We start from the raw sequence: 27,038 nt of genomic DNA, 5'->3' as shown, positions 1-27,038 counted from the left end.
GTCAAGTTTTAAAGGTGACATCTGTTCTGGACTGCCCAATGATGAGCTTATAGAGGGGTTTTTTCCTATTAGAGACATGGGATCAGATGGCAGGTAGGGAGCAGAAAATGCCACCTCCATGGAAAAATATGGAATTCTGCATTTTCTTTGTGGAAGTGCTCTTCATGTATCGGTGTGCCTGTGACTTTCTACAGATCTGTACTGTTGTGCCCCTCCTTGAGGTATGAGTCTGAAAGCAGGTTTCAGTCCCACCTCTGTGCAGTGATGTCCAACCTCTGTGATTAAAAATCATGAGTTCTCTCTGGGCTGTTGCTATACCAAATAACAACAGATTTTCAAGGCCCATTTGGAGGAAAAAAAAAAGATAATCAGTTTTTTTCAATGCAAGACAGTTGCATGGAGTGCTGCAGCTTCATAGGATAGGAAATGAAATTTTCAGTCCTTTATAGATCCCTCAAATGCGTGAATCCATGTGTCAATATTGCAAGTTTGCACAGTAGGATTTTTTTCATTAGGTACTTAAATGCATGATCCCTAAGAAGTGCTTGCACCCTGATAGTTCACAAACCAGAGTGAATTTTCTAGGGAAGATCAATGAAGTTTAGAAGGCTGGAGTCGTATTTTGACCTACGAAGCAGCACTTCTTCATCCATTAGTCCTCGAAGAGGCTTTCACCCCTTTTAAGATTTAGTTGCAGTCTGAGATTTGAAGGAAGGACATCTGCCAGAAGAATGGCGACCTCCTTGCCCCTTAGAACAGGAGCAATGTTGAGGAAAACTCATCAAGACTCAATACAGGCTTGTAGAGCAAAATTTAATGAGGCTTATGTAAGTAGGAGAAAAAGTAAATACAAAAAAGAGGTTGCTTCCTGGCACACAGTCATTTGTTCGTGCTGACAGGACAAAAGTGCTACACTGGCATTCTTGCTTCACTCAGGTTTTTATAACAAGTAATGAAATGACTGTATACGTCTAATCTGCCTCCTCAATAGATGGGTCCGAAAACAGGCTGTAAGCATGTCAAATTGCAAGAAGTCCTTGCCTGCTCCCATGGTTCCTAGGCCTGGACATAGCTTCTTACACCTGTGCCCACACTTCTGGTTGTGCTTTTTCTTACCAGAATCTGATATTTTTTATTTTGCAGTAAATCAAATGAACTTTATCTTTTAAGTGGTGTAAGACTTCCTTGTTGGCAGGACCTTCTCATTCTGGAGATCTCACAACCTCTCTTCCAGATTTCACATAACTCAGCAAAACTGTAAATTTCCCTGTGGTTGAACTTCCCAGACACTAATATCTGATGTAAGTCAAAGAATATATAGCCCCCTCTATCTCATGACTGAGAAGCCACTTTGTGCTTCTCTCCCCTCCAGTCTGCAGAGGTTAAAAAGGGGATCTGTGCCGTCCCCAGGGTTCTGCAGATGATGTATGGACCTGCCAGAGCTGGAGGAGCCCTGCTTATTGTACCATGTTGCAATGTCTCTGATGCAATGCTAGTTGCATGCATCCACCTATGCCGTTGGGTCTTGGTTCTGAGATGCTCTACTATTATTTCCTAACCAATTTCAAAGCTTTTTTTCTATCCACCAAAGGGCAATTGTGCAAGGGCACTTGAGGGGATCCATCAGCATTGGTGTGCAGTTTCATGGCCAGGTAATAGGTTGATATCCCTACTCAGGGTTTAAAGAAGCATAGGTGGATTGAGGTTCTTCCATTTGAACATTTAAGAAGCTGAGCCTACAGCCAGTGTTGATGAAGCCTGGGTGACTCTGGAAAGACACCCAGGGAGATGACTGACCAGCTGATACCTGGTACTTGCTGTTGCTTATGTCAGTTTGTTGTTGTGTCTCCCTATTTGTTCATTTATTTCAGCCTCGCTGGTGTTACTATAAGTCATTTATATACCCAGTGCAGGAATTGTCTCCAATATCCATGGGTCCACAGGTACCCAATGTAGTGGGATCCTCAACAGAGAATAAGCCAACAGTGGTACACAGAATTTATAAGGCAGACTACTGTTGTAAGAGAAACAATTGGGAGAGCAAGAATGCTTTTTCACTGGGAGCATGCTCTGCAGCTAAATTAAATGTTATTAGAACCATGACTTTTAACAAAGGAACTGAGTTAGGCACCCAGTTTTTTGAGCTCTGGTTTGACATCAGTGTCTGTCCAATGAAAATAAGCACAAAAACGGTAGTTGCCTTTGTGTGGCTCCTTATTGTTTCATGTGGCACGTAAATTTACACCTGTCGTGAAGGGAAATTATCAAGGTCTTGCAACCACATTGTAAGACCGTTTCACAACTATGCTGGAACTGTTCTCTGGGATGAGCATGGGCCATGTGGAAATCATTCTGGCTTATGACATTACAGTTTCTGGGGATCAGCTCTCACGCTTTCTTGCAACATGTACTCTTTTTATCAGTAGGTAATCTAGCAGTGGTATCATGCATGGGGACCCTGTGGCCACCCTAATGACTCTACATGGTCTGACTGGGCTGGAAGTCTAATGGAAGATTATATGGTTTTGTCCCTGTTTCTTGAATTCATCAGCCAAGGTCAACCTTTTAACCTATCCTGTGTAACAGTGGTAATGCATAGCAGAAAAGTGGTTTTCTTCAGGTACCAAGAGACTGCTCAGACAGAGCCCTACCCCTCCCTTTTCTCCCTGCTCTGTTGTTAAACCTCTGCTAATTGCCTGTATATATTTAGTTTTCCACCACGCTCCTTGGCAATTAATCCTAGTGCATTTACAATGGATTTAAACACTTTTATCCTGATTTGAAAAGGTGAGTCAGCAAAGACCCAATGGCACTGACATGATAATGACAAAGCAAAGGATAAAACCTAGATCTGGGGAATTCACTGATGGTTTTCCTACAGATTTATAGTAATTGTAGTCATGGCTTACAAGCTTTACTGGCATCTGCATAGAACATGGTGTGTGGTCTGCTAGTAACCTTAGCAATTCATCATCTTCTTGCCAATGTATGAAGGGTAACTGTTACTTCTGACCAGAACCCAAGCCACTAAAGTGAGGAGCACATACAATCTTAGTAGGATTGGGGTCCCCTACAGTTAAATGCACACAGTTCTTGTATAGTCAGCATAGTAAGCTTTTTTTCCTCTTGCCTCACAGAATGGTAAAAAGAGACAGGGTATCACTGTTGGTCACTTTGGTGTTGCAAAGTACATTACTGAGTCCTTGCTCCAGTGTCCAGCATGCATAGACTTTCATATTTGTGAGCAACAGATTTAGACACAGCTAATCAGTAGCATGATAGATACGGATATAGAAACTTGAGTAACAGATGGCCTTGAATAAGATGGAGTTCTAAAGGGCACAATTCAACATATTTCATTTTTTGCAGGAGAAATACCACATCCTGTTTACAGATAATCTGTGTGTATTTGTCCAGACTCATCCCTTCTGTAAATCTTTTGCTGTGAATGGAATCAGGGCAGGAATTTTACTCAGCCCTCAGTGGTATTTGTTTTGTGAGCTCTGGCTTTTACAGTGTGGTTAAAAGAGACCCTAAAGGATAGCTGTTCTCTGAGGTTTTTAAAATTGCTCATTTAAATTCTTATTTAAAAGTAGTCTATTTTTTTAAGTGGTGTTTGCGATCTTCAATATTACAGACATTGAAAGCTAAAATTAATATAGCATATTTAATTCCATTTTTTATTCATGTAAGGGCACTGATATAAGGCCTTGAAATAGGTAAAAGGTGTAGACTTACAGCCTGGGATTAGAGACAGAATTTGCATCATCTGAACTGTTATTTAATCAGATTCTACTTCCCCATAAACCTAATTGGAAAAAGAAAAAGAATAAGACACACCTGAAATGTTAATTATATCACTTTGTGCCCTGAAAGGTGCTGAGTCTGTTGGGAAGCATACCTGGCAGAGGTGCTGAAACTGTTAAGGGAAAGAAGTCTACTCTGGTAAGTTTTCTTGTCTTTATCACAACAACAGGATCAAGATGATCAGTCACTGTCTGAAGAAATCATGTGTTTTACAGGTTTTAGTTTTGCTGTGACAATCAAGGAAGCAATTCCCAAATGAAGAAAGATTTTGGTGGGAGGAGGTTGCCAGGAGTAGAGAGTATGCTCTATATCATTGTGCTGCATTTGTCGTGGTACTATAGGTGAGAGTGATGTAGGAAAGTATTACTGACCATTCTTTCAGCCTTCTTCTGGCTTGTCCCCATCTCAGTCTTCTCCTTGTAAATATGAGCTCCTAGCCCCTTATCATGACCAATTTATCTTATCACTACATATTCTTGGCTAATCTGTAATTGAGTTATCCTTGCAGATGCCTTAATAAAGCCTAAAAAAAGACTGTTTCACATAGAAACGAGGCAGTCTTGACTAGGAAAAAACACCAAGAAGACAAACCTAGGAAATCTGAGTTCTGATGGTGAATCTGGCATAATTGTGAAGCAAAACATTTTGATGTTTTACTGTTTCTGTGTCATTCTATTCAGTTAAGGGGCTATTTTCTTGACCAAAACTACTACTGTCTTATTAATTGAAATATGTAGTAGAAGGCTTCTTTCAAAGGATATAAAATCAAACCTGGTTATAAATGGACTGCTTTTTCAGTTGGTGTACTCCATAGTGTATCATGGAGGTTTTCTGCAGCTCTTAATGGAAGTTTCTGCAGGCCACCTCTGAAATGAGGTGAAATGCAAAGGGAAAGATGCAGAGATACTTCTTTTAAACACATTTCAGGTGTATGTTAGGTAGGGACCAAAAGATTTCCTACTTTTCCACTGAAGATATACCCCTTTGCAAACCACTTCAAAGGAGAAAATATAAGTTAGCAAATCAATACATGACTAAGACAAGTTTTTAAAACCAATGCAGTGTGTTTCCCTCTATATTTTTACAGTGGCTCACTAAATATTTAATCTCCTGAGTTCTACATACTCAAGTTGTAGGCTGCTTTTTCCGTGTATCACTTACATTTCATTGCTGACATGGTAATTTTTTCTAGTTAAAACACTCCAAGTGTTTTTATTCTCCTAGCCTTTCATCCTTACTGTTTTCCAAAATGGGTATTATAATACAGCTTTCCTTTAATCTCTCTCCATAATAATTTTAATCATTTGGGGAGGAAGAGATTCTATCAAATGCTGCCAGATACTCTTACACTTTCATGTTTTGCCACTAAAATCTCAAACATGAGAATTTGCTTCAGCAAAGACACTATGTGTGAGTATTTCCTTGTGTCTTAAAAGCAAGGATGTATATTAGTCCTGCTTAGTAATTTCATATGTGATTAAAACCTAACTTTTTTAAAACTAGATTAATAAACTTTATAAAAGTCCATTTCCTCTTAATTATAATAACATGCCATTTATTCTGTTACTGGCCAAACTGATTTTAAAGGGACAGTTCCCTTCAGTAAACACCTGTGCACACATCTGTAGGATAGAGCTAAATATATCATTTCTAGCTCTAGGTAAAATGTCATTTAAATACTGAAATGTTTTCCATTTCCTTGCAGGATTAATGTTGTTTCTATCATGCTACCTATATAAGAAGAGATTAAAAAAACAGAAAAGAAAAAAAGTTGTTCTGTTCCACTCAGTGAAATACTACTTTTTCAGCCAATACACTCTGAGCAAGATGAACCTTGTAATTTTAAAGATTACCCTATTTAAATTTTCCAAGCATTTTATTACTCTAAATGGAGTAACATAGCTCTACGTTCAGTGTAACCAGGAGGAGAAACTCTAATGTTCCTCACTGGGAGATGTTTAAGAGGTAATGTATCTTTAAGTGTCTCCGCCTCTGAATCCACCCACTTCTTGATAGCTGCAGCAGCCTTGTTGACTCATAGAAGCTGTGTTCATACAATAGCCAGCAATGAGACGTATTTCTCAGAGATTTTAAGAGCACACGTCCTGCTATGTATTTCGCGATCTAGCTTGCTGGGGCTGAAGGTATATGAAAGAAACAGTTTTAAGTCTCTAAGATATTGCAAAAGATAGATCTTCCTCTCATCCCGGAAAATCCTGACAGACCAGTTGGATATCTTTCAGGCCTTAACCAAGAACTTTATCTGCTCGTCCCACTGTCTTTTTTGTAGTAGAAAGACCTGAGATACCCTTAGAGAACTGGGAATCTGACTAATTTAAACAGATGGCTAATCCCAATGCTGTCTGCAATGGACATCTACATCACCATCATCATCAGAAACAGAATAACCTCTTAAAAAGTGGAATCTATAAGAAAAATGGAATTACGAAAGGAATGAAGGTAAGGTTTAATTGTTTACACTAATTGCCTCAATATTGAAAACAAATAAGTAGTTGCAACATCACTTATTAAGCTAGTTTCATGGCAGTCTTGGTCTCCATTGAACAGGTTGCATGGATTTGGCTTATATGTTAAGTTTTACAGTCTTGGGACCTGATGCTGATTTTTTTCCTGTCATCCTAAACTGCAATGAGAGTTGTAAATGCTCCGGCAACTTACTGCTGGTCCTGCAGATTAACTAGTCTCTAGTTCATATCAAACACAACAAACGCACGCTGAAATGCAGTAGTTTCCTTCTTAAACCTGAACCGATGGTGGAGTTGATTTTATGTTGCATTAACCACTAATGGAACGCTGTTTTATCAATTTAAAGTGTGGGTGGATTAGTTTATAAAGTATAATTTATTGCTGTACAAGTACAACCAAAAAAATCCAAATGCAGGGGAAGCTGTCTTTTCTTGATGTTTACATTACTGCAAGGTTGGTTTAACTGATGCCTGCACTTTACTGACACCGGCTCTCTCCAGTCTTGTACTGCTTAAAATCCGAGCCAGTTTGCTTCCTAGTTTCTCAAGCTGTTCTCTTTGACACCAGTGTTCCTCATTTATGTGGACGTTTTGTAGAACAGTTGGCAGGTAGCAACCTAAAGAATAAACCACAAAACCGAAGGTCTGCTTCTGCCAAAAGAACCCAAATCTACAGGTTGACTGTGATGCCTGTTCTGAGCACCTACTTCCTGCCTTGAAGTGTCCTAATTCTGGATCATGATGTGGTCATTAGTAGAAAGTCTTGTAGCAACGAGCAAAAGGCTGGCTTTACAGTGTGGTGTGATGGTGAGAGGGGAGAGGAGGTGGCTGCTTCTGCAGCCTGAGCACTGACCTGACCATCCCTGCTGAAAGCTTTAGACAGTGGCTGTGGCGAGGGCTCCACGGTTTTAGAACCAAACTACTATCTTATATCTTTCTTGAAATGGGGCTCTCACGCACCTAGCACTCTAATGAAGGCACACCCAGTGTCATGCTTAATGGTTGTCTGCTTTAGGTGTCTCCCTTGGTACCGGTGTTTCCCAATCTTTGGCTTGTGTAGTAGCATGAGGAAAGCAAAAATGCTTGTGCAATGATTGAAAGGCCTTTCTTGGGATTCACTTCCAGAAACCTAATCTGACATCCTTTTATATGTCATCATTTTACGTATTAGCTGTTTGCCACAATGATGTCTGAAATCTCTGCTTTCACTTTGAGTGGCAAATTTCAATGAGCCTTGCCATACAGTTATTGCTAACCTTCTGCAAGTGAGCAGTTTTGAAAGCAGTAGACTCCCATGAGGAGATTAGTTAGAATATCCTCCTTAATAGGAAAGCCGTGGGTAGAGAAGCAAAGAAGAATCTTGCTGAGGGTGAGCAAAAAGGAAACAAAGATTGGCCTGAAAGGGGTGGCAAAGAAATGGAAGGAAATGTTAGTAGATGTATCTGCTAGGTTAGTAAGGTCTTACAAGCACCATGTGGTTGAAGGAGAAGAGTTTTTACCCTGCCGTGTAATGTGTGAAAGAAGCACTGAACCACTGACAAGTACCATCCATGGCTGAGGAAGTGGTGAGGAAGTGAAGCCTTAGAAAGTTCAGGAGGCTTATCGCAGGCAGATTTGGTATGTCCGGGTCTAGCACTGTGTTCCGAATTACATGCCATTTCACCTCTCTCCTGCTTCAAACACAGATTAGGAAAGAAGGAAACAATAACAGACAGGAGTCCTGTATGAACCAGGAATCTCATTCCTGGTAGGAATCTCCCCATTCCTGTCTGGTCTGTTTCTCCACCCCAGCTGCCTCACCCTGTTGGGTACTTATGCTTTATCCTATTCTACACGAGCAGATACTGCTCCTTCCTACCTGAGCTGTTTACATGGCATACTGCTCTAGGTGCACAACTTCACACAGTCTTCCAGGGTGTTTGCATTTGCAACACCTCTCTGAGGTGTGCTTCCCGCTTCAGAGCTGGGATCTGAGGAGTAGGCAGTATGGCAGCTGGGTGCACAAGGAATTCTGTGCAGGGACCAGACCCCGGTTTATCATGATTCCAGTCATCCTCCCTCCTCCCTTCTCTTTTGCTCTTTCTCCACCTTGACCCAATTTCCCCTAGCACTTTCACACATGCACACACACGTATATGTACTTTGCTGCTTATTGAATAAATTAACTTGCTACTAAACACCTTACATTGGAGGTGAAATACAGTGTTAGGATATTCAGGGGACGTGACTGATGGTGCGGGTTCTAGCACTGAAGGCTTGTGGCAGTTCTGAAGCTCTCAGGGCTGGTTACAGCCGTGTTACTTTGCAAGGAGGAGAAGAGAGCATTCTGGTTTGAGAAAGGCAACTGGTGGTACGGAGGCTGCAGCAAGGGCATGGCACAGTGAAGGCTTCTAAGCCAGTAATATGTAGCAATAGCTGCACACAATGGACTGACTGGAACATCAGGCTTTGCAGAAATCTGCCCCATAAACCCTTTTTTTCTAGGGAGCCCACAGGAAGCACTGGCTTCAGGAAATGCTGGCTTTGGAAACACTGCTTTTGAAAACACTGGCTCAGGAGCGATGTGTTTCGCATCTTAATGATGTAAGGACTTTTTTTGTGTCTGTGAGTGTATGACAGAAAGAGAGAAGTGATTCTGATACACCAAACCCCCCAGGTTACCAAAGAAAGGATTTTGTTTAATGGTTTGTGGAAGGCAATTAGGGATGATCAAATGTGGGCGAGTAGGGAGGTTCTTTGCTTCTAGCAACCTGTGGCATACCAAGGACAGGAAAGGAGCTATCCGAGTGATAAAGAAGCAGGGAAGCATCTTACCAGAAGAGATACTGCTTTTGTGGGGAAAGAGATCTACCCCTTTGGGGTGGGACTGTTGATTTTAATAGCTTCTGTGATTATTTTAAGTCTGACTCACTCAATTCTAGCTGATAGCACAGGTTCCCACATATTAATGAACTCAGGCCTAACCACATCCCCACAGCCATGCATCCTTGCATTCCCTATAGCATATATCCTTATAGAAGCCTTCCAATACCTAAAGAAGGGTTACAAGAAATTTGGAGAGCAACTATTTACAAGGACATGTAGGAATAGGACAAGGGGGGATGGCTTTAAACTAAAAGAGGGGAGATTTAGATTACATATTAGGAAGAAGTTCTTCTCAATGGAAGTGGTGAGACACTGACACAGATTGCTGAGAAGCTGTGGCTGCCCCATCCCTGGCAGTGTTCAAGGCCAGGTTGGACAGGGCTTGGGGCAACCTGGTCTAGGGGAAGGTGTCCCTGACTGTAGCAGAGAGCTGGAACTGAATGAACTTTAAGGTCCCTTCTAACCTAAGCCATTCTGTGATGCTATGGTTCATTGGAAGGTGGGCCAGAGTAAGACATGAGCTTTGGCAGGTGGGTTGAGCGCCATGTCTTTCACTTCATTAGAGCTTTTAAGACATGCAGATGCTTTATGTTCTGTCAGAACTTGTAGCCTGGACTTGCCTTTATCCAAAGCACAGCTCAATAGATAACTTATTTATTTATGCAATTGTAGTATTCAGGAGAAGGTACTTTCCTAACAATGGTTTCTTTTGCTGTTATGTTGCTGTTGATTGGGTGTCAATTGTAGGGAACATTGGATTTGTAAAACAATAAATATGTTTGTCTAATAGAAATATTTTTTCCTGAAGTGCACATGCAGCAATTTTTTTGATAGATCATTTCCTTGAATGCCTTCAAGACAGTATAAAGCTATTTGCAAATTCACTTTTTTTTCTGTTCTGCAGTGAAAATGGCATTAGCTTGCATTGAGAATGCCACTTGCAGTGAACAGCACTACAGCCTTTTCCAGGGCTTTCAGTCTTCCTTCTGGAAGAAAAAAGAGAACTTGGGATTAGGTCAAACCCAGCAATATCTGCCCCACTTATTTGATAGCCCAGAAATGCAATTGCTTCTGCCATCTGGGGGCTTTACGATTCTGAAGCTGATTATGTTTACCCTCTGTCCTGTGACATCTGAACCCCCTCCTAACTGTTTTATTCTGCTATTGATTTTGTATTCCAGCAGCCACCTTATTACCTGTCACACTTTTGGCTCCCCTGCTTTTCTTCCTCTTCTTCGTGCACTTCAATGTCACTTAACTCCCTAGTGAAGATCTTAAAGAAAACATTGGTTGTTTATAAAGAAAGTCATGAAAGGAATATACCATGCAACTATTCTCATAGGAAACATTTTCTTGTATGCTGCAAATGCCCCCTGTAATTCCTCTGTGCTTCGTCCTCTCACATACACAGATAGCACTTATTTCATGTGTGCTTGCAGTGGTTAGTGCAACTGGGCCATTTTGCATGCAAATGCAGTACAAATGTTAATGAGTCCTGTGGGGAAAATATAAGCTGATTCCCACAATTAGAGTCATGTGATAAGGTTTATTAATGAGAGAAGAGCAAGAAGGAAGGGTTAAGGCTGATCAGACACAGCCCCTCTGAATGCTTGCAGTCTCAGCTGCACAACCATAAAGTGATCTACCAACAGAACTGACTTCTCCTGGAGTATGTTCATTTCTTGGTGTTGCTTTGGGTAAAAACAAACTGAAACGGGACTTTGCTGCCCCCACCTGCAGCACCTAAGCTTTTTGAGCCTGTTCCACTGCACATGTATTAGTGGAAAGCTCAATCTTCATAAGCCCTCTGGGTTTCATAGCTGTAGTGATGACAAGTATATAGAGAGAATTGGTTTCCAGTTCTCTACCAGTTATTACACCTGTTGCTTCAGCTGCACCACAGACATGAACTCCTCATCCTCAGCTCCTTCCTTCTCTGGGTTTCGAGCCCCAGAAATTTGCTGCTTTGTACCGGCACTCTCAGCTAATAATCACAGGTCTCAGATCCACACCCTTGTTTCTGTCATTTACTCTGCTATGTGATGAGCTCAATGCATTGGAAGCAGGAAATGTTGAAGAAGTCTTTCTGCAAACTGAGATGTGACAAGTGTGTAGGCACGCTAAGCATTGCTACAAGAGTCACTGTTACATGTCTGTTGCATGAGACTTTACATGCAGGGCTAGGGGCTAGGGATCACATGGCACAGTAAGTTTCCGGTAGGGATGGAGTCACTACCCTGTTAACACCTGAAATGTCTTAATTCAGGTAATTAAATTTTGGTAGTTTGAACCCTGCCTGGCAAAACCAGCATATAGTGCTTTGCTTTGGCTTGAAAGACTGAGCATGTCAGGTCTTTAAGGACAACCTCCTCTTAGCACAAGAACATGAAACCAGTCCATGTCTCAGGAGGCTGGCTCAGCTAAACAGATAACCCATGATTAAACTCCAGTGCAAAAAAACAAAAGCAGTATACAAAAAGCAGAAGCAGGAGCTGTTTTATGAAGCAGGAATTTTCAAACATTTCAGCGGCATGAAGGAATGGTGTTAGGAAATACAAAGCTCACCGGGAGTCAACATTTTGGGGAGCATCAAGGGAAGCAACAGGAGCCTTTACAGCTACAATAGTTGTAAATGAACAAACGCATGAAATGTGGCTCATTGCTGAATGGCGTGGGTAACTTAGTGACTGCAGACGCAGGTAAGGCTGAGGTATTCCATGCTTTCTTTCACCACTGAAGTATTCCCAGCTTCTTTTTTGTCAAACTACCAGTAGAGGAAGACAGTTGAATCCTGGATCTATGAATTCTCAACCTATACAAGTGAATGGGATCAGAAGGAAGCATCCAAATGTGCTGGCTGATATCACACGCTACCATGTTTGACACATCACAGATATCAAAGATCATCCTTGATAACTTCAGAAAGGCAAATGTTTCATGTGTTTTCAAAAGATAGGATAACGTTTAGGAAATGTAGGGGGAAGTTATGGAATATAGGGGAAGTTATGGAATAGCAAGCATGGTTGTAACAAATATAAACGATGTTTGTCTGACTGATTGTCTTCTATGATGAAGTGACCAGATTTGTGAATGAGGGCAGAATGACAGATGTCACCTACCCTGACTAATAATACTGTCCTCTTATGTTCCTTGGGACATTACGGTCTCAATGGGTAGACTACTATATGGGTTAATAACTGGCTGGATCATTGGGCTCAAAGAGTAGTGGTTAATGGTTCATACTTTGCCTGGAGGCTGGAGAGTTTTCATATATGGGGAAAAAAAAAAAGCATCAACATACAGATAACAGCACTGGGACATGTTGCTCTGGAGCCTACATCATGGAGGCTTTCAGGACCCAGCTGGGAAAAGCCCTGAGCACCCTGCTGGGAATTTGGTGTTGACCTGCCTTTGAACACAAGGACAAACCAGAGATCAGCTGAGGCCCCATCCATCCTAAGGGAGTCTGTGACCCTTTAGCATAAGGGCACAGTATTTCTTTGGTGGTAGTCAGCTGCAGTGATCTAAAAATGGACAGAATTGAACCAGAACCCCTGTGGGGCTTCTGTGGGTAATTACCTGGCAAGAATTTTATTCTTGCTCAGTAGAGATAGTTAGTAAAAGAAAGCCTTGAAGTGGGTAGTCCCTTTGCCTGTCTACTTATGTCCCTTCAGCATGAGAATAAGCTACCTTTGCAAGCTGTAAACAGCAGTTAGCTTTCAGATACAGGCAAGATAATGTGCATTTTCTACCTACTAGGTCAGCTAAGGACATAGCTGACTGAAGTCCACTGCAGAAGCAAGTTCATGAATATAATGGACGATAGGATAAGATAATGGCTGCTTGGGGACTACCTGCATCTCTGTGTGAGCTGGCAAAGGCAGGAGCATCTTTATAATCCTTACCAATGTTCCATCATTTTCCCAAATTCCACCCCCTTTCTTAAGGCACCATTTCCACTGAGACCGGCAGAGCTGGAGGTGTCCATTTGGGCTTGCGGGGTGTAGAGCAGGGAAATTTAGAGGCACGTAATAAACACATATAGAAAAAGGAGTGAACGTATCACTGCAATAATGCTTTGAATTGGGTGTTCCATTCATCCTATCAGGGAATTAAACCACTCAAACAGCCAGGCACCACCAGTAGATTGTTTTATTTGATGCTTTAAGCCCTCAAGATGCTGAATGTCAGCCTTCATGTTGGCTGATTCATCAGTTATGTTGAAACAACACATGCCTTCAAAACTGGAGCAGTGTTTATGGTGTCAAAGAAGGAGATATTCTACCACCAATCGATTTTGTAATGTTTCTTGGTGTCTGCTCGTTATCTTCCTGGAAAAAATAACAATGAGGACCATAAATATCAACAGGACCCGGAATAGAGTAATTCTGCTGTATGGCCACTAGGATTTACAAGATTCCATTTCCCCTGGAGTTAATATTCTGGGGAAAATATCATCTGGAAGAATTTCAGTGCTTACCATATTTCATTCTGGAGGTGTTGTATTAAAATCATAGGGGGGTTGATTATGAATATCCTGGCTATTTAAGACAAAAACTGCTTTAGTAAGATGTGAATCCAGTGTTCATTGTTTTACTACTGGTTAGCTTATTTAATTGCTCCTTCAAAGTCCCATTCATTCTTTAAATCAAGCCATTAATTTGGGGATGGTAGGCAATGTGGAATATCGAATCTATCCCTAGCCCTTGAGCACAATCTTGGATAGTATGTTCAATAGAATGTGTTACTTGGTCACTTTATTTGGTGAGGAGGGGTGTATTGATGAATGAGTTGTTCTAAAGCTTCAGTTGTGTTGTGCTGCTTAGTGTATTTGGTAGGTTTAGCAAAAGCCAGTCCTGGCACCGTATCCACTGTAGTGATTTCATATCGCCATTACCTCGACAGGGGCATGAGGCCCGTGTAATCAACCTGCCAGGTATACAAGGCTCACTGACCTCATTCTTTTTCCCCATAGCCTATATAATGCCCTTAAATGTAGCTGTGTACAAATAGCACAATTACATGTACGTGCTTTATAAGTATGTAATGGCTATTGAAAAGAAAACGTTAGCAAAAATCTGTCACCACCTTCCAGGGTAGTAAATTTTTGCTGACTTTTTCTATAAGAGTAACTATGTATGGTACCATGACTGCAAGTGGAAGATGACTTTATTCATTTCTCTATAACCTACAGGCATTCTCTAAGTGCTGTCTGGTTTTTGAACTGGTCAAATAATAGGATTATTAAAAGCAGTCATGGTTTCCTGAGCCATTCCCACTTGTTGAAGTGCCTGAATGGTTTGAATAATTTCCTCTTTCCCCCCTGGAATATGACAGTGTTTTACAGTTACCACCTTGCAAGCATGGGCAGCACAACAGGATCCCACTTTAGGAATCCATGCAAGATGGCTATGGATCAAATAGCAAATCCTGCTTGTGGAGTCCTGAATTAAAAACAACCATTTAAAGTATCGTTTGTCTTGCCAACAGGTCAATACCCAAGATATACACTTTCACTGGGGCAGTTAACACTATCCTAGTAAATGGAGTGGTGGTTCCTATTCCTAAGGTAATCTTAGCTCAGAGGGCAGGGGTCAAATTTCCTTCATCTCCACCAATCTGTGATGTGGCTTCTTTATTATTACTATTACTGTGTAATGCAGCAACTTCAGCTCCAGAATCCACTAGAGCTGCCATGTGTAAAATCCCTCAGACTTTATGGTTAAAGGAATATAGAGGTGTCAGTCCCCCTCACACTAAGAGGCTACAGTGGCAGCAATTCTGGGGGAACTTCTAGGCCTTCATTTCTGCTGTTTTGGCATTTTCCACTGAGTGCCCTGCCTTGAAGTGGCAGGCAGCGTGGAAGATGGGCACAGTGTTAGTGTTGTGGCCAGGGGTGGTTGGCTTTTTTGCTTAAGAGCTAATTTTTGCCATCAGCGAAACATTTCTGGTGATGTATAGGCTGAGAAAGTTGGGGCTGTTCAGCCTGCAGGAGAGAAGGCTGCATGGAGACCTCATAGCAGCCTTCCAGTATCTGAAGGGCGGCTGTAAAGATGCTGGGGAGGGACTCTTCATTAGGGACTGTAGTGGTAGGACAAGGGGTAATGGGTTAAAACTTAAACAGGGGAAGTATAGATTGGATATAAGGAAGAAGTTCTTTACTGTTAAGGTGGTGAGGCACTGGAATGGGTTGCTCAGGGAGGATGTGAATGCTCCATCCCTGGCGGTGTTCAAGGCCAGGTTGGACAGAGCCTTGGGTGACATGGTTTAGTGTGAGGTGTCCCTGCCCATGGCAGGGGGGTTGGAACTGGATGATCTTAAGGTCCTTTCCAACCCTAACTGTTCTATGATTCTATGTAATCCTATTTATTTCTGACTGTGGGACACCGGCTTGGACAAGATTGTTCCACATTTGTTTCCTCATCACCTGCAATGTAACTTCTTGGTTTTACCAGCTTTCCTTTATTCACCACCCTCAGAGATGGTCCCAGAGTTACAGCCCCAGCTTCCCTCAAGGTATTTGTTATGGCACCTACATGACCTGTATCATTTATGACTGCTGGTATAACCAGGGGTTTGACTGAGGTGGAAGTTCCTATAGAAGCTGCAGTTTGATACCTCTTGTTAATGCTCCCTGTCTGATTGAATCCCATAATCAATACATGAGCCATCATTGTTATCAGAATGTTCCCAGGTACAACAGAGTGAGATGATGATCAGAACAAGCAGTGAACCCAAAAGCAGCCACCAAGGAGCACTGGACACTAACACACAGTAAGGTAATCAAGGCCCATCACAAGCACAGAAACCTGCTGATTAACAGCTAAACAGCAAAAACTGTAAGTTTGAACTAGCACATTACAATCAGATCTGTCTTAAACCCTTCATGCCCCACATTGGGTACCAAAAAGGACCGCCATGGTTTAACCCCAGCCAGCAGCTAAGAACAGCACAGCTGATCACTCACTCCCCAGCTCAATTTGTTGGCAATACACACTATCAATTGTTCTGCAGCGTCTTGCAGCCCATAGCACCGCTCTGCTTGAGTAGTAATTACTTCTTGCACAATTGCCTTTGCACCTCATAAAGTTCTGACTTCCTCTTCCCATTCTCTCATTTTACTCCATAATGCAACAACTTCACAGTCAAGACCTCCAAGACCAGTAACTAACAACCATTCCAATTTCCCTGTTAACTTGTGAGAAGAATCCAGTGCTGTTTTCCATGGCAATCCATACATAGCCATTTCAGTTATCTGGGGGATAACCACCACCCCATCACCTATTTCAGGCTATGTTTCTGACAGCGGCCACATAGCCGGGGAAGTAGTCACTGAGGTGAACTCAGTATTGGGCCATCCAGTGGAGACGCAAGTACCACGGAGCTCAGTCCATGCTAGAGGGTAACCAAACCTGCTGTTTTCTCCTGTATTTCAGGGATCAGTGTAGGTGGAGTTTGCCCCTGTGCTTTGATCTGTCCCACAGCATATCTCAAGCATGTTTGATTCCAAGTCAATCACAGGCCTATGCTATTTAAAGACAGATTTTCCACTTAACCAACACCCAAGACTAAACAACAAGTGGTATAATATACGTGTGTTTTCTACCCTTCAGCTGCAGGTCATTTGACTATATTTATAATCCTTCCCACCAATCTTCCATTATTTTCCCACAGTCTCTATAAAACCGGAGTTTTCACCAGAATATTAGTTAACATCATGCCACGTCTCAGAGCTTGCTGTTTGCAAACGTGTGATGGGGATTCAAATCCTGTTTTATAGGCTATGAAACATACAGATCCCTTAATTTATCATAGAACCATAGAATGGTTTGGGTTGGAAAGGAACTCGAGATCATCCAGTTTCAACCCCCCTGCCATGGGCAGGGATGCCTATACAGGGCAGTTTCTGCTGCCACCAGACTTATGAACTCTCTCATGGCTTGTTATTTTTAAATATCTATTTAAAGAAACTTTACTTCTGTTGTGGCAAGGTCTGTGGCATTAACCAGCAAAACAGGAACCAGTGACCAGTGGCTCGGCCAGAGAATTCCTGCCATTCCTGGCAGCTAATTTTTCCACAGGAAACACTTTTAGAAAGCAATCAAGCCAGACGTCTTGTGAGACTATTGTCTGAGAGTTGTCACTGTGGGATGTTATGTTGAATTGGGAAGGAAAGCGTCATTTAAGGAGAAGAGCAGGCAGGAAGAACCAGCTGTGTTGTGTGCCAGACCAAAAAGGAGCAGAGGCATTTCACAGGTTAGGATATATTAAACACAGAATGGTTTGGTTTGGGAGGGACCTTAAAGCTCACCCAGTTCCAATCCCCTGCCATGGGCAGGGACACCTTCCATTAGAGCAGGTAGCTCCAAGCCCTGTCCAACCTCGTCTTTAACGCTGCCAGGGATGGGGCAGCCACAGCTTCCCTGCACACCCTGTACCAGTTCAGCCAAATAGCTAGAGCATTCAGTGTGATGTCTTCAGTATAAAACTGTAAGGAGAAAAGCTGAATTCCCAGGGCAGGTACCACCTCTGTGCACCTGTGTCTTAGCACAAATCTGTTCTGGTTAGGTGACTTTCTCCCTCTTGCAGCAATTCGTAGTTGTGGGAGAACAAGCAGCATAGTCTTGTCTGTTTTTCCGACCATCTCATTCTTCTTGGAAATTATTCAGCTGTACCCTTTGTTCATTTGGCCAAGCACAGGCTTTGATATGTGCTCTGTCATCACCCCTCTTCTGAAAGATCTGTTTTTCCCCTTAGCCTACCAAGAAGTGAGGATTTATTCACTCAGCAATAGAAATATGAAACTTTGCAGTGAGGAGTTGAGATTTTCAGCTGACATCATGCTGCACTCTGCTTCCTCCACGAACTTCCATTGGAGTTTCTGCTTCTCTGTCGCTGCTGCTGATTCATGTTGTCTGAAGAGCTGCCATACATCCCTCTCTGTGACTCACACTTGTCTATCTGAGGCTTCAACCTGGGTAAACTCTCGCAGCCTCAAAGCTGTCAGCCTGCAAGTGGAACAGCAGCAGCCATTTGTACATTCTTAAGCTTCTTGGGGCTGTTCTTCAAGAGTGCCTCAGTCTGCCCCTGTATTTCAGTTTTCTGCCTATTCCTTGTGTTTCCACAAAACTTTGTGCTTGTCTTCCAAATCACAAACCCAAATGTGTCTGAAAGACATGTTTCTCCCTCTGTGGTCCCCAGGCTGCGCTTCCTGATGACAAAGGTATCTGTGATCAGGCGTTTGTGCACGCTGTTGGGGAGGAGATCTGTAAAGATCACCCAAGCCACTGCCTAGAGAGGGCAGGGTACAGTTGTTTCCATTCAGTCTTAACAGCCATGTGTCAGTGACTGTAGTGATTCAGATGGGAACCCTGGGGGGCAGGAATGTAACTTGAGAAATACATTTAAGACCACCCGTGCTTGTCGCATTGTACCTTGTTGCCAGCTGTGCCCTGAAAGCATCCCAGCCACTTGATCTGATCAAATACATCTCCTACTCAGGCCACCTGCTGATCAGCCTCAAAATCTCAGATACAGACTCCAACAATGAAACAATTCAAAGTGAATGAACTTTTGTTGAAGGGATTTCATGGTCCAAGAAAGCATTTGAAAAATCAATGTATTTTTCTAGCTTTTTAAGGTCACATTCATGTAAGTTCATGACTTTGAGCTTTTGAACTTCCAGCAACTCTTGACATCAGTCATGCTCAAAGAGAACTTTTTACTTTGTTTCTGGCACAAAAAATGCGTGTCTGCACATCTCTTGGTGTCCTATCTTCTTTATATAAGGTTTTGCTCTCCTGTGCAGTTCTGTCCTTGCATCACTGTTATATAAACAGCATTTTGTTCACATGTGTGGCTGGTAAGATTGTTTGGGAGGTTCTAGCAGGTGCCAGGGTGTGTTAATCCCAAAGAGGAAAACCTTCTTGGCTTTTGTTCTTCTGCTTTGATCATGAAGGAGACAAACCCTGTTAAACTGTTTTGATGCAATCTCCACCCCTTTTCCTCTCTTCTAATCAGAATCCTCTATCACCTATGGGCCATCATCCTCAGTTTCTTTTCACTTGCCTTAGGTTATAAGAGAACTGATTGTGAGGTTTTTATTAGTCTTTACGTGTTTCATTGGTGCATCTGGGGTTGAATATGTAAAGGGTGTTACAAAAGTAGATTCAGCTTTCTCTGTGTGTCCAGTTTCATTCCAGGTTAAGAAATACGCAGTTACGTTATCAAGTAACCCAGGAAGAATCCCACATGGGTGTAACTTGTCTATTGATAAGTTTTGGTTTTCAATGGAATTCCGAAACAGTGTCTCTCCAAGTTGAACTCAGAGCTTTTGCTTCTAAAATCTAATTCTTACCCATCATCAAGCAGGAACAATTACAGATTCCAAAGCAAAAAATTATCATTTGTCAAATTCTACACCTTTTAAAGAAAATAGTTAACAATTTTGCTTTTCATTCTGTGACAAGTATGCTGCTATATATGCTAAATCTATTTGCTTTTTCTTGAAAACCACACATGTTTTCAAGGGATGGAAAGCTTACAAATTCTGTAATCTATCTTTATTTTCAGATGTATATGAATGGATCTGGTATATTGACATGCAGTAGTGTGAAATGCTGGATATTGTTGTGTACATTAGTAAGATTTGGCAAGATAATTACGAGTGAGCTTGTGTCCTGAGACAGGAGACGTGATTTGGGAACTGAGGAGTAGCATTAATAAATTCAGTTTCACTTGTGTTAAACCTTTTGTCCCAGGAGAGGTGTAATTTATTTCATCCCTCAAAAGGAATTAATTGGCCTCCTCACATCCATTGCTCACCAGTGAAAGCTAGAGATAAAATTCTGCCAAAAAAAAAAATACTGTCTTTAAGCAGAGATATACAGATCAAGAAGGGCTGCAAGGAGGCTGTTGGGTTTTTTTGTATGTCCGATGTAAGGATGGATAGCTTACCCAAAATCCTTGCCTTTGGGTATTGATGCTCAGTGTAGTAACCCAGAAGAAGATTTCTTGTTATAGCAGTGGTTTCCAGCATGAAGTAACGTCTGCAAAATCCCTCCATCTCCCTCCACGTCTTCCCAATACACAATGTCTACCCAATCACATGCCTTCACCCATCCATTTCCAACAAGCTTTTCTCTGCACTTCGTTAGCATCTTCGCTCTTCCTAAGTTTCTGTTGTGACAAGATAAATTTCTTTATTGCCTTACTATATGAAGGAAGTTCTGTCATCACCTCTTTGATTTGGTAAAGAAATCACTGTGGCTTTTACATTAGAGATGCATCTCTGCAGGTTACGCAAGAGTGAAAGTCAACAGACTCTGCTAGTAAGGAATGAGATGGCATTGCCAAGCATGGCATATCAAAAAATGGAGCTCTGTCAGCTTCCATCGCACCCCCAGGCCAAAGTATACATTAATTGCTAGGATTTAAAATGTTGGTATGAACTTTGTTTTCAGCACAGCATAGTTAAATCAAGCAAATCAGAAGGGAAAAATCCGTTTTACCCATCAATAGGTGGAAAATACTGTAAAATTTGCAGAGATAAGGTACTCTCAGTAGTTTTTATGTCTGTGATTCAGTATAACTGGAAACCTTTTCAAAACTTTTCTTGCTGTAGGCTGAGAATTATATGGATTTATGTAAGTAAAGCAAAGCAGGTTTTAATTTGATTTCATCAGTATTATATCAGAGACTTCAGCTGCTTTGATTGTTTCACTATATATCTGATAAGAAACAAAGCCTTGTAATCCTGTGATTTTGTTATAAAGTTGTTAACATTTACAGGAAACAATATTTGATTCAATGACAAGATATGCAGTTGTTTAGAATATCAGGTTGGCTTGTCTTTATTCCCTGCTGAACACTTCATAGGTGTCAAAAATGCATGTGGTTCGGGAAGGGGAGTATTGTATGAGGGGAAAAAAAACCCCCACATATGTGGTTTGTTCTTTCAGCATGGTAGCAGTCAATCTTGGTTGGTTTTGGCTTCATTTCCTACAGAAATAAGACTTATTTAATGATACTATCTGTCAACTCTTTAATGACTTGTGAACTAGTCAGCCGTTTTCAGTCAGATCTGACAAAGGCTTATCATCCACTTTTTCCTTAAAGCGAGCAGCTAGGCACAGGAGAAAAGCCCTGCACATTCCCTGTTGAAAGAGAATCTGCAGCATGAATTCATTCCTCCAGTACCCAAGAGAATCTGCAGTAGAAAAGATATTGGATCTGTGCCTCAAATAAGAAGGAAGTTTCTGTCAATATGTTACTTTACTTGACACCAAACTCAGTCAACGTAAGACAGATGTAGAAACCCAGAATTTATTATTCCCAGAGTTCAAGGTGCTCTCTTTATTCTGCTCTAATTCATTTCTGCATGGTGCGTATCTTCCAATTGAATTTCTCTGGAATTGATTTAGTCTGTAAACTTCCTGAGATGTAGACTTTTTTCTATCCTCTTGTAAAATGCTTGGTACACATAGAAGCAGTATCTATTAAATGTACCTTCACTCATAGGAATTTTCATCAAAGTTTGCCCACTTTTTCCAATATCAGTGATTTGTTACCAGTATTGTGTAAAGCAGTTGACCTACCTCCTGTTCCAGTTGCTGCTAGTAAGTCAGGATAGAAAAGTGTATCTGAGTCTTATTTCTCATGGGACGTTTCTACTCTACCAGTCTAGCTACAGATGAAACTTGAGTTCAAGTTAAATGTTATACTTACTGTTTCACAGTAATTCAGTTTCAATTCACTTATGCATCATTTCTTCATCTTTAAAGGAGACTAGTCCAAAAGTGAGCAGATTCGGACTCATCATTTTCATCTGGTTGGTGTTTAGCCATTGGATTCAAAAGGCTGCATGATTTCAGTTAATCTACTGATAAGTATCTCACCTACTCAGCAATGGCATCCTAGTGGGAGCTGTATTTCAGGACATCAGCATAACAGAAAGCAGAAAGAATGCAAAAGACAGTAGTGGAATGTAGGCATACCTTTAACTCTGAAAGCTTGGGCTGAAGGTTGGTGGTTAGGCATTTAGAGAGCTTTGACTATATCTTCCTTAAGATTTAGGTAATCATAATTAGAATATATTGTTTTTCAAGGCTACCCATATAATAACTTGAATACTGTGGAAAGCCACTTAACTAGCTTTTAACCTGATATCCAAAGAAGGTTTTTGTCTTAAAAATGTAATCTAAGAGACTGACAGAGGATGGCTTGAGGGTTCTTTAGTTTTCTTGTTCTGAGTTTTGCTGAGGAAGCTCATCAAAATACCCCCTCACCCTGACGCTTCTCAGTAAGTAACCACCATGACTGACTGACAGTGATTTGTTTGCAGACTTCATCATTTGCTGCTTGTTTCTATCTTCCTTTGTTCCAGCCCTGTACATCTCCCTGGCTTATGGATGACATTTCAAGGCTACGTTTAGTCACTGTTGTGCAGTGTGTTGCATTCTTGGCTGTGCTACATTCCCTTTTAGCTGTGTGGCTAAAAAAAAGCAGGTCATTTTCCACAGAACTCAGGGTTTGCAATGCAGTATTTCAGCAGAGGTATGAGAGATGAGCATCAATCATGTGTAGGCAATTGTATATGTCAGCTGTACCTTCTTAAAATAGGAATGAGCTTTATCCATGAGATCATGATGACAGAGTTACCAATTCCAATGATAAATCTTCGAGTGTGATTTCCTGAAACTATTGGTAGATGCAAATGAATCAGTATTAATTTCAATGGTATTGGAGAAAGAACTTCTTTCTCTAACTTGAAACAACTGCTGGAGTCTTGTTTCCTGGTTTAGCCTCATTTAGCCATGGTTAAAACAAGCAGATGCACCTGCACTTCACCTATTCACACATTCTGGCACATCATTACCAAACCGAACAGCAGTTAGTGCTTTTGGGTTTAGCTGGGTTTGTTCAGCCTATATTGTTCAACACGTAAAACTCAGCAGAGCTCATAAACAACATTGTTTTAACAATCGAGGAGATAAGAACATTGCCTTTGAAGACTTTGAAGCATTCTGTATTTTGAAAAGATAATTAAACTGGGAAAAAAATAGAATAAAATCAAAATGGCACACACATGTGAGATACTGGAAGGGATGGATGGCCCTAAAGCTGCCAGAAATAGGTCCTTATGTACGGGTACTGGTCACTTTTGGAATAGGAGAATTTATTTCTGAGCTGCATGATATCTAATTTATCTAATAGTGGTTAGTTTCGCATATTCAGGTTACTCATCGGGTAGATACAAAAAACATGAGTGTCATAAGCCAAGCAGGTTACAATTATGAATAAACAAGTTTGGCTTAGATCCTATTTTCACACCTGTTAAGAGAAAAGCATACTTGTGAATCAGGCATACCTGCCTGGCACAAGTTCTGATTATTCAAATGTCAGGGACAAGGAATCAAGGCTGAACTTTTGTAACTCCTCACTTTGAAGGCAAGTTCGGTAAAATCTGTATAAGCAAAGGGAAGGGACAAAGAGCTCCCGCACAAGTGACAGGGTGGAAATGGAGGAGGAGTGAGATAAAGCAGTGGTTGAACTGGAGAGTCGGGCTTGCTGGGCTGTCCCGAGGAGCCAGCTCCATTGAGCAGTGCGGAGGGAGGTGGAGCTGCCCCAGGGAGCAAAATGCACTGTGAGAATTAGGTCAGGGGAGTGCCGAGCTCTCTGGGGGTGCCGGCATAGCCGGAGGCTAGAGAGAGAAAGCCAAGAGGAGGTGAAAGGTGGATGGGTTGAGTCTGTGGCAGGTGATCTCAGCCAGGATTAAGGCAAGGAACCAAGGAATGGTGCAAGGAGAGGAAGATGTAGATCTGTGAGCAGCTGCAATCTCAAAAGAAGGGTGTTGACTTATCTTTATTTTTAACTTCCTTTTTTTGCACGTAGCAAAGAAATAGGACTGGCAAGCGCATAGCTGCAGAAACATGAATTATCTCACAGGCAGCATGTGTATTGAGTAACGCGTAGTTACTCTGCAATGTACTCTGCAATGAAATACTTTAGTGTTGACTGAGCGTTTAGTTAAAACAAAAGCAGCAGTGCTTGCCATGGTTGGTGCTGCCAGCTTCTTAGCTTACTGCCATTAAGAGAATTCTAGCATAGCCTTTTATGTAACTGTTTGCAGCACTCTTCTTCTGTTCGTGCTCGTAAGAGTGCTTTAATCCACTCATTCACAATTTTCTTTCTAAAATTTCACAGTTTTCGTTCTAGAATTTCACTATTTTCTTTCCAAATCCAAAATTCGGCTGTAGTGTTTCTGTGGAAGCGTGGTCTCCTCTGCAGTCTGTCTCTTTACGATACCAGAAGCAGATCTGAAGGCTGTGTGGGGACTGAGATGGATCCTAGAAAACAAGGATAGAATTGCAGGTTTCTGTGTAGGAGTGCAAGTCTTTCACATCATTCTACTGAGGTCTTGTAGCATAGGAAACACTTAGCTCTCATTCCCTACAGAAACACAGGGACATCTATGGAATTCCAGAATGATTCAGCTCTGCTTTGCAAACTGAGTCAGATTTTTGGAATGGCTCCCACAGAAAGTAAAAACCTTTCAAAACTCTGAGGTCTGTGGTCCTCTCCTCTGGCAGTGCAGGAATTCTCATATCAAATCTGCTCTATCTTGGTGTGTACTTATTCTCCCAGATCTTATATTCTGTTTTAATACAAATGATCTGTATGGTGTGATGCATCTGAGTGATATTCCATTCCCATCAAGATGATAAGTGATAAACTGAAACCTAAGCTGAAACTTAAGTATCAAGTGATAAGCTGAAACTTAAGCATAATTATATTCTTATTTTCTAAACCTTCCTGCATATCATCATTTACCACTGGACTGTCTGACAGTTGCATTTTCAATTCTCTGGGTATGGTGCAGGCCCCGATCTTACTGCTTGGCTGTCCTCAAGGGATTTTGGCATACAATGGACAGATCTAGCCAAGCCTGTCTTTTTGGGCTATTATGGTAGAATCCCAGTTTGAATAGGCTTCCATTGTTTTTCTTTCTGAAAAAAAAACCTTTCGATCTGTTTTGTTCATTAACAAATACTGGGTTTTACTCTCATGCTTTGGCTTATAGTGATTCTGTGAGAATGAAGCAGTAACACTTTGTAAGGCAAACCTGCAAGTAAACTACCTGAACACAGATTTATGTTGTATTTGACATGAAGTGACATAATCTCTCTTCACACTTTTCTCCAGCTCTTCAGAAGCAGGCATAACTTTTTGTTGGTACCTTTCAATGTCCCTCAGAGAAGCCAGTGCCTTTCACTGTACACTTCTATATCATTTACACACAACGGCTCTGATGGGCATCGTTATACTGAGCACTTAGCTTAATCTGAACTGCCTTAACCCTCCTTTCATCCAAAAGTAGAAATGTCCCATTTATTTACCTTTTAACTTGACTTCTGGGATTAGACTCTAGAAATGGATGGGATATGTACTGCCATCTCTTTCTGCATGGATGTAGGGAAGACTCAAGCCAGAACACTGCTCTGATTGAGCTGAGACCAATTCCAGTGTCACTGCAGCTTGCAGAGGGAAGGTACAGCCGAGGTATCTTGCTTTCATAACTCATTGTCAGGAAGCAGATAAGAAACCTGCCAGCTCCTGAACAAGCTGTGGGCCGGGATCCCCTGCATGTCACTGAGGCAAGACCTGGCCTTCAGGCATTGCAGAAATGCCTGACACACGGACTGACATACTGGCAGCAGAGGGCATCATGTGTGATACCCTGCCCGCCTGAAGTGAAAGCACTGCTGGTTAAAGAGAAGAGTAAGAAACATGGTTGGAAACATCTGGTTCTCCCATAATTCAAGCAATTATTGGAAAAGGTAGCGCAGGCTAATGACATAGATTAGTCTCTGCAGCTGATAGTTCTTTTGTTCTGGAAGCAAGATTAATCTCTTTTAGGAGTTTCTCCAGGGCCTTGTGCTGGTGCCTATAGCTGCATTTCCTGAGTACTGAGTTGTGCTTTCAGTGGGGCTCACAATACCTTAGCCATATTCCCTCACTGATAGACCCTGGATTCTCCCTCATGAGACCCTGCAGTTGGGCAGTTCTACCTGAGTTTTGTTCTAAGAGCTTCCACTTTTTTTCTCTTGATCAGAATGAAGAAAAAGAATACTATGTAGGCGGAATTATTAATACTATTTTACTACTTTTTATATTGAAGGAGCTGCTATGCTCTGAGATACTAGTTTTGACCTATGAAAATGAAGAAAAGAGGCAACCATCCAATCTGTTATGGATTTGGTCCCCACAGGGGGATAGTCTTGGATTATGATGGTTATTCTGTATGTCCCTTTTGTATTTCTTGATTTTGTATCAAGTAATTTTTTACACAGGCTAAAGTTATTCCATTAGTCCATAAGGGAGCTGTTAGGACGGGCACATAAAATTTCTTCTTTCAGTTTAGGATGTTTGAGTTCCTATATGAGAATGAGGAGATGCAGAGCTTCCTTCCCTGTGGAATGGGAAAGAATGTAAAATAAGGAGTTAATCAGAGTATACAAGTGTTGTTTCAGAATTCACTGTGAAGCTTTGTGTCTGAAACATCTAAATACTCACCTACAGGAATGTCTCCTGAGACAGATTCTGTGAGGATTTTATGTGCATGAGATTGTCTGGTTTTTCCCCCACTGTAACTAAGTTTTATTAATTCTTTATCGGATGATTTGTGCTATGGGACGTGCTTGTAAGGTCATATTACTTTGCACATGTGGAATTCCTCAGGAGTAAATGGCTGTAGAATCATAGAATGGTTTGTATTGGAAAAGACCTTAAGATCATGCAATTCCAGCTCCTTGCCATGGGCAAGGGCACCTCACACTAGACTATGTCACCCAACTCTCTGTAACCTGGCCTTGAACACTG

The 27,038-nt window shown here is 41.5% G+C and overlaps 1 protein-coding gene across 2 annotated transcripts in view; it reads left to right on the top strand.

Moving 5' to 3' along the window:
* Nucleotides 1–5,495: 5,495 nt before the first annotated feature.
* The window catches only part of SPTLC3 (serine palmitoyltransferase long chain base subunit 3), a 94,684-nt gene continuing 73,141 nt past the window's right edge, over nucleotides 5,496–27,038 (top strand). Inside the window, exons 1-2 of one of the 2 annotated variants that reach the window (XM_061364768.1) lie at nucleotides 5,496–5,772; nucleotides 6,098–6,267. In XM_061364768.1, the coding sequence (XP_061220752.1) occupies nucleotides 6,151–6,267 (117 nt within the window). In that variant the 5' untranslated portion in view covers nucleotides 5,496–5,772; nucleotides 6,098–6,150. Of the gene's footprint in view, nucleotides 5,952–6,097; nucleotides 6,268–27,038 lie in introns of both variants that reach the window. The other variant, XM_061364767.1, reaches the window with a different exon arrangement.

Source organism: Neopsephotus bourkii, unplaced genomic scaffold (assembly GCF_033783945.1).
Source record: "Neopsephotus bourkii isolate Nb327-2 ecotype Australia unplaced genomic scaffold, CSIRO-AGI_Nbou_v1 NB_1250, whole genome shotgun sequence".
Lineage (NCBI taxonomy): Eukaryota > Metazoa > Chordata > Aves > Psittaciformes > Psittacidae > Neopsephotus > Neopsephotus bourkii.
The sequence above is the reverse complement of the archived record's forward strand: the minus strand, read 5'-3'. Positions and strand labels throughout refer to the sequence as shown.